Source organism: Chiloscyllium plagiosum, chromosome 18 (genome assembly GCF_004010195.1).
Source record: "Chiloscyllium plagiosum isolate BGI_BamShark_2017 chromosome 18, ASM401019v2, whole genome shotgun sequence".
In the NCBI taxonomy this organism is placed as follows: domain Eukaryota; kingdom Metazoa; phylum Chordata; class Chondrichthyes; order Orectolobiformes; family Hemiscylliidae; genus Chiloscyllium; species Chiloscyllium plagiosum.
Window position 1 is genome coordinate 62,648,725 of NC_057727.1, and position 10,765 is coordinate 62,659,489.

Below are 10,765 nucleotides of genomic sequence, written 5' to 3' on the forward strand. Positions count from 1 at the left end.
CTGTGTGTCCTGCAAGAAAGCAAAAACTGAAGAGAAAGATCAACAGATCCTGACAAGCAAAAGGATCACGTCAGTGAACCGTTTTCCCTTCCACTCAGAAATATTTTTTATTTGTGCGAAGATTTGTAGCTCGGGTGCTCGTTTGTTGTGGTTCTGGTCGCCGAGCTGGAAGTTTTTGTTGCAAACGTTTCGTCCCCTGGCTAGGCGACATCATCAGTGCTTGGGACAAACATATTTTTTATTTGTCTGGGTTTATGTGTAGAGAGAGTTTTATAAGGTAGCTAGAGTTTAACCAGTGGAGTTATGTTGACAGTTCATAGTTGCCTACCGGTAGAAATCTTTTTGTAATAAGTAGCAATTCTTGTTAAAACCTAACCTGTGCTTTCTATTAATCTGGGTCTAAACAACATGTAAACAACATTTTACGAATTCTGATAAAATGCTCAGTCTGAATATGTAAGCTGGAGGCCAGGCCAGAACATTTCTTAGAAAATTCACAAACCTCCACCTCGTTAAACAATAACTTGATCAAAGGTTATGTACCCACATTGAACTTTGCACCACTTTTATAACTTTGACTGATTACTTATTTTATCCATTTCAAAATACCTTAATCCATCTCCCCAATCAGAAGGGTCAGTGACTTGCTTTTCAAAGGCATTGGATATTATTTTAGTCATTAATAATGGATTTCAATTGCTGACTTATAAAGTTACTTAATATGGCACCATAATATCAGATATCTCAAAACAGCAGTAAGGGCACACATGACTAGGCAATAACCATCACATTGTAAGAGTTTATTAATGTCGACAAATAGAAAGCGTGTGTTAATTGTCTTTCAGTACATATCAATAGAGATACTAATGGAGAGGTGGTATGGTGGGTGCTACACACTGCAATCACGTGTAATAACTGGTTGAGAGACTCAGGCATTGTTCCCTCTAAACTGCACAGCCACAGGTGCTGAAAAGGCACAGATGGAGGAGCTTGGAAGTCCGCGCAGCACAGAAAACAATTAGAAGGAATGCTGTTCCCAAACCACTTGTAATTTCTGTGGCCTCGAGGACCCTTTGCTCAATATGTATAGTTTTTGGAGGGGTTTCCTTTCAAGATTTATTTGCATTTCAATCCCAATCTCCTGAACATAACTATTCAGCATGGAGGCCAATAAGCAGAACTGGGCACAGGATCACCTCATAGTTGTCTTTCTGCGACTAGCCAAGGTGACCATTAAATAAGTCCATGCTGTAGACCATGGAGGAGATTGTTATACCTGGATTCCTGCTTTCTTCTGTGGTTACAACTATGTCTCTTTAGAGAGGGAAGCATCGATTCCAGATCAATAAACTATGTCTTAGCTTCTACTTTAGCATACCTTAGTTGGGGGTTCATAGGAGCATAACGTATTCTAAACCAGATGGGTTTTCACTGGATATAGATTTTAATTTCTCATAATCAATCCTCAACAAGTAATATTTGGATAGTATTACACAGATCAACATTGCTTCTTAAATTTTGTCCATGAAAACAGTTTGAAAAATGTTTTTCACAGAATCCCTACAGTGTGGAAACAGGCCATTTGGCCCAACAAGTCCACACCGACTCGCTAAAGAGGATCCCACCCAGACCCATTCCCCTACCTTATTATTCGACACTTCCCCCTGACTAACACGTCTAGTTCATACATCCCTGAAGACTCATTTCAAAATTATGTTTAACGTGGACAATTCACATCTTTGGACTGTGGGAGGAAGCCGGAGCACCAAGAGAAAACCCACACAGACACTTAGAGAACGTGCAAACTCCACACACAGTCCCAAGGCTGGAATCTGACCCGGGTCCCTGGCGTTGAGGCAGCAGTGCTAACCACTGTGCCACTCTATCACCCTCCCAAAATTTAATAAAAAAAGGTTTCTGTTCAAAACACTAATCACACCTTTATCAAACTAGTCTTGGTCCTTTGGAGTGCAATCCTTTTCTGAAACTTTTGCCACATGTTCTTTCCCTCCCTAATCCACAAGTCAATTTCAGATATGTCCCAAGCTAGGGGTAGTTTTCTTTTACTTATTTCAAAATTAAACTTTGCTGAACAAGTCCTCAACCCAGAAACTTCCATCCAATCAAAAGCTCTTTAACCTTCAAGGAGCAAGTTCACATCTTAACTTCAGTGTTCAAACAAGACTGTCGAAAAAACGAGACAGGAGTTCAAGCATCTTATTGCCTTTCTACTGCTAAATGTTACGAAAGGCAATGCGCTTGGCTAAATTCTCCGAGCCAAATTTCTGGATTAACCTCTCCTGCACTTGTGCATCGACATTCTCCAGGTCAATGTCATCTTGATGGGTCCAGATGGGATAACCATCTGGCCGGTGACCAGTCTCCATATAGTGCATGGCTGCAGTCAACTCTCCATTGTTCTTCAGTAACAACTGTGTGGCTCCACAGACGTCCAGGTGATGGGTTTGTATCAACAGGTTGACAGCTTGAATTGCACATTCTATTTCATCCTGAGAGGCTGTAGGCAAAGAGGACACCTCGTCTACTGGTGTCTGAGAGTCTATTTCTGGATGCTTATTGTCCATGATGAACTCTGCCAAAGTTCCTTTCCGTTTAGGATGATGCTCAACAGGGCTGACCTGTGGAAGTTTGTCACTCTCAATCTCCTGTTTTTGAGGGACCTTCTCCATTTCACCACCAACTTCTACCAGCATTTCTGGACTGTCATCATCAACCTAGAATGAGGATCAAAACCATTTCAAAACATTGGTTTGAAGTTAGCAACCGGATATGTTTAAACAGTTCATTCATAGAAGATACCAGAATATTCGGTTCATTTTAAGATACTCCTGAATGAGCATATTGTTTGCTCGATTCTTCATCATCTATTAAGAAACAATATGTGATATCAGACTGATTATTCGGCTAATGGGTACAGTTATAACATTACTTGAAGCCTTTTTCCAATTGTGAAGAAGCAGCGCACATGATCAGCATTACATTACCATCACTGCACTACAGCTATAGTATTTGCTATCTCACAGTTGAGTCATTAAGTTTACAGCAAATGCCAACCACTTAACAAAATTTTCAATATCATGAGATCATCATCACCATTGAATACCCCAAGATAGACACCACAAACATATAAAAAGATGTTAGTGTCTCTTTATGGGTGAAAATTCTATAAACTTTAGAGGGATATGAGCTAAGTGCTGGCAAATGGGATTAGATTAGGTTCAGATATTTGGTCGGCATGGACGAGTTGAACCGAAGGGTCCATTTCTGTGCTGTACATCTCTATGACTCTAACATTGTGACTGTTCAAGCTACACAGTGTTGAATGGCTCAAGATGACTCCACACCGTCTTAACATAACTAAAACCAGCTAATACCTAGACCTGCCAATATTGGCCTGTGTCTTCAATTGGGTCAAGTTTAAATAATTTGCGAAGCCTTTTCACTGCAGCATCAATCATAGATTGCAAGATACAATGACTACACCTTGGATAACAATCAATAAGTCTCAGGTGGTCACAGTAAAAGCAAAAATTGAGGGTCTAGCTACTCAAAAGTTTCATCCAGTTGTCATATTGGTCATAAAATTCTCCGCAATCAAATGAGAACATGGCATGGTCAATAATATTCCTTGCTTTAACATCAGCAAAAATAGATTAGCTGGTACTCAACTCACTATTATTTGTGGAATCAATCTTTGTATAATATGACAAGTTCATTGGGGATGAAAGTAGATACAGATTAAAAGGTCTTAATTATTTTATTCCAGCACGAGCGAACACTTCAAAGACGTTCAATGTCTTTTACCCACATTTTCCCTTAACCCGTTAAGTCATTGATAAGGTAAACCTTGTACCTCTTTTAAACAAACACAAAGACTGAGCTTTCACAGCCTTCTGGGGTACTGAACTCCAAAGTTTCATCACAGTCTGAGTATAAATCAAAATTTCCCTCTTCTTGGTCCTAAATGACATCCACTTATTTGTAAGTTATGCCCCCTAGTTCTAGACTTTCCAGCCAAGGGAAACAGATTACTACATGTACAATACCTATTCCTTTAGATATTTCATAGGTTTCAATGAAATCATTTCTCATTCTTTGAAACTCTAGAGAATACAGGCCCAGTCTGCCCAATCTCTCTTTAGAGGACAGTCCCACATCCTGGGAACAAGACATTTATTGCATTCTCTCAGAATCATGTAATTATGGCATTTCTGAATGATTTGCATTGAAAGGGAGTAGAAACACTCCTTTTCACCTTTTACTTTCTATTGCTGTCAAAGCTGTGGACTAATGCACTTGTATCAAATCACTGAAGTGACCTCAGCATTCTATGCAGTCAGTGAACATTTGGATGATAGCTGTCCTAATAACAGCACATGATCTTGCTGAGTTATGGATAGAGTGAAACAAAAAGGATCTTGGCAGATCTTTAGGAATTTATTTCCAAAGTGACCTTATTTTAACCTAACATTTCTCTCTCAAGAGCCATCAGGTCTCCTTCTTGCCCTTGATTAAGGTTTATAAAATTATGAAAGGCACAGACAGGATTGACTGTCAGAATTATCTTCCCAGTGTTGAAATGTCTAATACTAGAGGGCATGCATTTAAGGTAACAGGGGGAGAAAAGTTCAAAGGAGATGTGAGGGGCAAGTTTTTAAACACAGGGTGGAAGGTCCCTGGTATGTGCTGCCGGAATTGTGGTGAAGGCAGATATGATAGGGGCTTTTAGAGAAGCACATGGATAAGCAAGGAATGGAGATATGGACCATAAACAGGCAGAACGGATTAGTTTAATTTGGCATCACGTCCAGCACAAGATCTTGGGACAAACCCTCTATTCCTGCACTGTGCTATTCTAATGTTCTTTTAAATGCTGATCTTGCCAGCAGTATCCATGGGCAAACAAAAAAGAAAATTCATAGTAACAACCATGACCCAGCCACAACAAAACAACAACAAAGTAACATAGTAACAAGCACACAGTTTTTAAACTTTATGCATTATGAAAATCTACTTTGGAAGTAATTTGTAAAAATATTATTTTATGTACTCATACAAGCTGTCCATATTCCATGACAAAAGCCATCCTGCATCACATGGCTCTCCACCCTCAATAAAACAGAAACAATGTCTGGAGCTGGCCAGTAGTTTAACTGGCACTGAGATTCTGCTTAATAGTACTGTTTGATGCACTTGGCAGATTCGAGAGTAGACCAAGTTGGATTCTATTCTGCTTTAGGAACAGGAAATACCTCGACTATTTTCCTCACCTACCAAGTAGCTGAATAGCAAGTCAGCTGAGGGTGAGAGGGAGGCTTCACTGGAGATTTGTAGTTTTTCTACCCTCAGCCCCTCCGCCGCCACCACCACTATCTACTCAGACTGGATACCAAATCTGCAGAGGAGAAGCATTGCAATAATTAAGGAGATTACCATCGGCTTACTCTTCTTGACTCAATAAGTTAGCGCTGCTTTGGGAATGAGAAAAGAAATATGGCTAGGCTGCCATATTGTCAGGAATTTCAAGCAGATTGCAAAACATATATAAAACCTAATTAGGAAAAATAATCCAGAATGACCATAAACAAAACCAAAATGCTAAGCAACTCAGTAGGTCTGGCAGCAGAGTAAAAAAAAACAGTTAATGTTTCAAAATCAGTCCAAAGGTCATGGAATTCAAAACACGAACTCTGTTTTTCTCTAACCAGTCCAAATCTGCTGAGTTTTTTCAGCACTTTGTTTATATTTCAGATTTCCAGCATCCACAGTTTTCTTAAAAGCAGAATTACCAGACTGCCTACCTCAAATTCACGGATAGCAATATGAAATATGTTGCAGCATTCCTCATCTGAATTTGCATCAGGTCGTCGTTCAGCTGACGTGGTTGCTTGTTCGATAGACTTCAATTCAATCTGCTGAGGATTTTGAGGATTCCTTTTACCTGTCAGGTAATGAAAGACTTCTGGTCATTTTGAAAAGCAGCAGTTGAATAAACCAATTCAGACTGACAATCAGAAAAATCACCCTACATGTTATAAAATGACTTCCATTTTCTGCTTCCAGATTTCAGACTGAATGTGAAGTGATTGTAAGTAAATGAGAAAGGACTCACTTGCATAGAGGTCACTAAACTGCACAATACTCAATTGATTCCTCAAAATACAAAGACTACAAAGATTTATTTCCCTAGAAAGGAAATTTGAGCATCAGATGGATTTTCATGACAATCACTGATAGTTGTAAGGTCACCATAACAGAAACTAGCTTTGCATTCTGATTTATTAATCAAGTTTATATTGTTAGTTGCCACTGTGGGATTTGAATCCATATATCCAGAGTATCAACTGATTAGTTGATTACAGGAGACCACTCTCTCTGCCCAACTTTCAAATACTTGTTATGCAAGGTTTGTAGCTCAGATTGAGGTTTAGGGTGTAGGTTTGCTCGCTGATCTGTAGGTTTGATATCCAGACGTTTCATTACCTGGCTAGGTAACATCATCAGTGGTGACCTCCAAGTGAAGCGAAGCTGTTGTCTCCTGCTTTCGATTTATATGTTTGTCCTGGATGGGGTTCCTGGGGTTTGTGGTGATGTCATTTCCTGTTTGTTTTCTGAGGGGTTGATAGATGGCATCTAGATCTATGTGTTTGTTTATGGCGTTGTGGTTGGAGTGCCATGCCTTTAGGAATTCTCTGGCATGTCTTTGCTTAGCCTGTCCCAGGATAGATGTGTTGTCCCAGTCGAAATGGTGGGTTTTTTTCATCCGTGTGTAGGGCTACGAGGTAGAGGGGGTCGTGTCTTTTTGTGGCTAGCTGGTGTTAGTGTATCCTGGTGGCTAACTTTCTTCCGGTTTGTCCTACGTAGTATTAGTGGCAGTCCTTGCATGGTATTTTGTAGATGACGTTGGTTTTATCCATGGGTTGTACTGGGTTTTTTAAGTTTGTTAGTTTTTGTTTGAGAATGTTGGTGGGTTTGTGTGCTACTAGGATTCCGAGGGGTCTTAGTAGTCATTTCTGAAACTTCTTTGATGTATGATAAGGTGGTTAGGTTTTCTGGCTGTGTTTGGCCTGCTTGTCGTGGTTTGTTCTTGAGGAATCTGCGGACTGTATTTTTTGAGTATTCGGTCTTCTTGAATACGTTGTTTAGGTGGTTGTCCTCTGTTTTCCGAAGTTCATCTGTGCTGCAATGTGTGGTGGCTCGTTGGAATAGTGTTCTGATACAACTTTGCGTGAGTGTGTTGGGATGGTTGCTGGTGTAGTTAAGTATTTGGTCAGTGTTTGTCGGTTTTCTGTATACGCAGGTTTGTAGTTCTCTGTTGTCCTTTCTTTCGACTGTGACGTCCAGGAATGCGAGTTTGTTATCAGTTTCTTCCTCCTTGGTGAACTTTATGCCTGTGAGGGTGTTGTTGATGATGTTAAATGTCTCTTCTATCTTGTTTTGTTTTGTTTTGTGATGGCAAAGGTGTCATCTACGTAGCGGACCCAGATTTTTGGTTTGATGGTTGGTAGGGCTGTTTGTTCTAGTCTTTGCATTACCGCTTCTGCTATGAATCCTGATAGCAGAGATCCCATGGGTGTGCCGTTGGTTCGTTTGTAGACTATGTTGTTGAAAGTGAAGTGGGTGGTGAGGCACAGTTCCACTAGCTTCATGATGTTTTCGTTGGTAATGTGATAAATGTGTGTGTGATGCTCTCTTCTAAAAGTGTGATAAGTGTTTCCTTTGCTAGGTCGATGTTGATGGAGATCATTGCTTCGTCTTCCTCTATTTTGGTGTTTTTGATGATTTTTAGGAATTCCTGGGTGGAGTGCTGTGATTCTTCTACTAGGTATTTCAGTCTTGTGTGTAGTTCTTTGGCCAGTCTGTAAGTTGGTGTTCTGGGTAGTAAGACCATAGGTCTGAGGGGGGGTTCCTGGTTTATGGATTTTTGGTAGTCTGTAGAATCGTGGGGTGTTGGTCCCGTCGGGTTTCATTTTCTGGAATTCCATCTTGTTTAATTGTCCGGAATTGTGTAATTTTCTTAGGAGATATGTAATTTTGTTTCCTAGTTGTGGGGTCGGGTCTAGCACCACCTGTTGGTAGATGTCTGCAAGTAGTGCATTGGCTTCCTCTATGTAGTCCCTTCTGTTCAGGATGACTGAGCCGAACTTTGTCTGCAGGTAATAGAACGAGGTTTTTGTCTTTTTTGAGGTTTTCTAGGGCTTTCTTTCCTTGTGCGTTCAATTTGTTTCCTTCCCTCTTTCGGCTCAGAGTAGATGCAACTGACTGTCTGATCGTTTGTGGTGTTTCTTCCGTGAGATTGTTGTCCTTCAATGTGGTTTCTAATGCTGCTAGGAAATCCTTCTTGTCAGCATCTCGGTAATTGAAATTTAATCCTTTTACTAGTACTGCTTTTTCTGTGTCTGATAAGTTCTTTCTATCAATCCCTCAGAAAACGAACAGGAAATGACATCACCACAAACCACAGGAACCCATCCAGGAGAAAGATATAAATAGAAAGCAGGAGACAACAGCTTCGCTTCACTTGGATAGCCAGGTAATGAAACATCTGGATATCAAACCTACAGCTCAGTGAGCAAACCTACACCCTATACTTGTTATGGTTAGAGGTAGGAGGCAGGAACAGAAGGAAGGAATGCAAACTATATTCTGTTCCCCAAGAACACTTTATTTACATATTACCAGTGGCAGAACAACTCAGGAACAGAGACTGCAGCAAAATCTACCTGCACATCTGGTCATGGTTGATGTCATTGAAGGGGGTCCCTAAACATCTTTTCAAGTACAGATGGGTAGCAAATGTTGGCCTTAGCAGTGATGCTCATTTCTCATGACAGAATTAAAAATTAAAGGCAGGTTTACCATAGCATTGGAGAAAAGAGTACAAAATGAGACAGATGAAACTCGAGTGAAATTTCAGGATCTTGAATCCCAAAGCAACAATGGACACCCCCCCCCCCCCCCCGCTTCTTAGGCAAAAGTAAGGACTGCAGATGCTGGAAATCACAGTCTAGATTAGAGTGGTGCTGGAAAAGCACAGATGGTCAGGCAGCATCCGAGGTTCAGGAAAATCGATGTTTCAGGCAAAAGCCCCCCCCCTCTTACCCTAAATAGGTTTTCTTCTCCTCCCCCATTGTGGCTCAGAGGGCTGAGGCAGATTCAAGCTCAAAATTAAGTCATAGTCTTATTAGCAGGTTGAAGGGTTACAGAGAGCAGCAAGAAAATGCAGCTGAGGCCATGATTATATCAACCTTGACAGGATGAGTTGTCTACTACTACTTTATGAACTAATGAATAGTGGAGCAAATACTTGGGGGGGGCACGGATCTGAAAACATGCAAAGGAGGTGCCCCAACTACCAATCATATCACTGAGATAAACGCAGAAAATGCTGGAGCATCTGTGAAGAGAGAAACAGTTAACACTTCAAGTCTGATATAACTTTAGACTCGATCTCTACAGTCCAGAAAAGGCCATTCTGCCCATTGATGCTGCACAACACTCAAAGTGCATCCCACTCAGATCAATTCCCCCCCCACCACCCCGTAACTCGGCTTTTACCTGGCCTGAACTCCTGGAGACCACAGGGCAATTGAGCATGGCCAATCCACCTAACATACACATATTTAGTCTTCTCCATAACCAAGTTACCATTATGATATCATTGAACCTACCATCGAGTAATGTGATCGACAGGGCGCTGGACCTCTTCAAAACAAAAAGATCAACAGCTATGGTGACCGCGTAGGAAAATGAGTTAAGGTACAAAATCCAATCATGAGGATCTACCTAACTCAACCCAGCTCTCAAACAGCGTCAGCAGGCGGATTTGCGCATGCGGGTAGGGGGCTGACTGGTTTGCACATGCGCACACGAGCGGACGGCCAAATAGCCCCAGCGCATGCTCAGTTGGGTGCCTCCTAACGGTCGCCGGAGGGGCCTCACCTTCTTCCTTAGCGGCCCCGGCCCCGGGAGCGGTCCGAATGGTGACCGCCGGTCGCTTTCTCTTGGCGCTGTCGGGCTGTTCCCGGCCGCGGAGGCAGCCCAGGTAGCGGCTCTTCATGGACTGCCAGGAATGGGCGGTCACGTTGTTTCGCTCCATCTCCATCCAGAGCGTAGTGCCGGTGACGGAGCCGTCGCCATGAGAGCGCACGTACGACAAGATGGCGGCCTCCTCCTCCTCGGTGTACGTCAACCTGCCGCGGCCCAGCGATGTCACCACCTGCGGGGAGGCTCCGTACTCCTCCAGCGTCAGCTGCTTGTCCTGCTCGACGCAGTCCAGCACGTAGCGGGCGCTGAGGTAGCCTCTCGGCGTCGGCCCCTCGGCCCCCAACTCGGTCAGGAGGATGGCGTCCGGCTCCCGGAGCCGGCACATCACCCCACCGCCGTGGATGATCAGCGGCGACAGCGAGGCCTTGGTGGGCCCCGGCGGCAGGTAGAATCGCAGCGGGACGCCACGGTCGTCGAGAAAGAGAGTCCGAGAGTGCGTCAGGGCCGCGGCGGCCCGTTCCTCGCTGCCAGCCATCAGGAGCGGGCTCGGACACCGGCTCGTACGATTGGTCAATCACCGGGCACAGGATCGCCGTCTTATTGGACACACGCCCCATAGTAACAGGAGAGCCAGTTACTGATTGGACTGTGTGAGGAGGCCACCTTTCCGTTGGCCTGCGCTTACCGCTACGTGGCGGGAACGAGGTCATTCGGCCCGTCAGACCTGCTTTCCCCCACTATACAACCACGTGGCTGT

The 10,765-nt window shown here is 43.0% G+C and overlaps 1 protein-coding gene across 1 annotated transcript; it reads right to left on the bottom strand.

Annotated features, from left to right (window-relative positions):
• Window positions 1–779: 779 nt before the first annotated feature.
• Window positions 780–10,543, bottom strand: LOC122559272 (telomeric repeat binding factor 2, interacting protein). Its single transcript, XM_043708653.1, has 3 exons — window positions 9,964–10,543; window positions 5,823–5,962; window positions 780–2,735 (listed from the first exon to the last, which is right to left on the bottom strand). Exons 1-3 carry the CDS (start codon window positions 10,541–10,543, stop codon window positions 2,235–2,237), a joined length of 1,221 nt encoding a protein of 406 aa, XP_043564588.1. The 3' UTR covers window positions 780–2,234.
• Window positions 10,544–10,765: the final 222 nt, after the last annotated feature.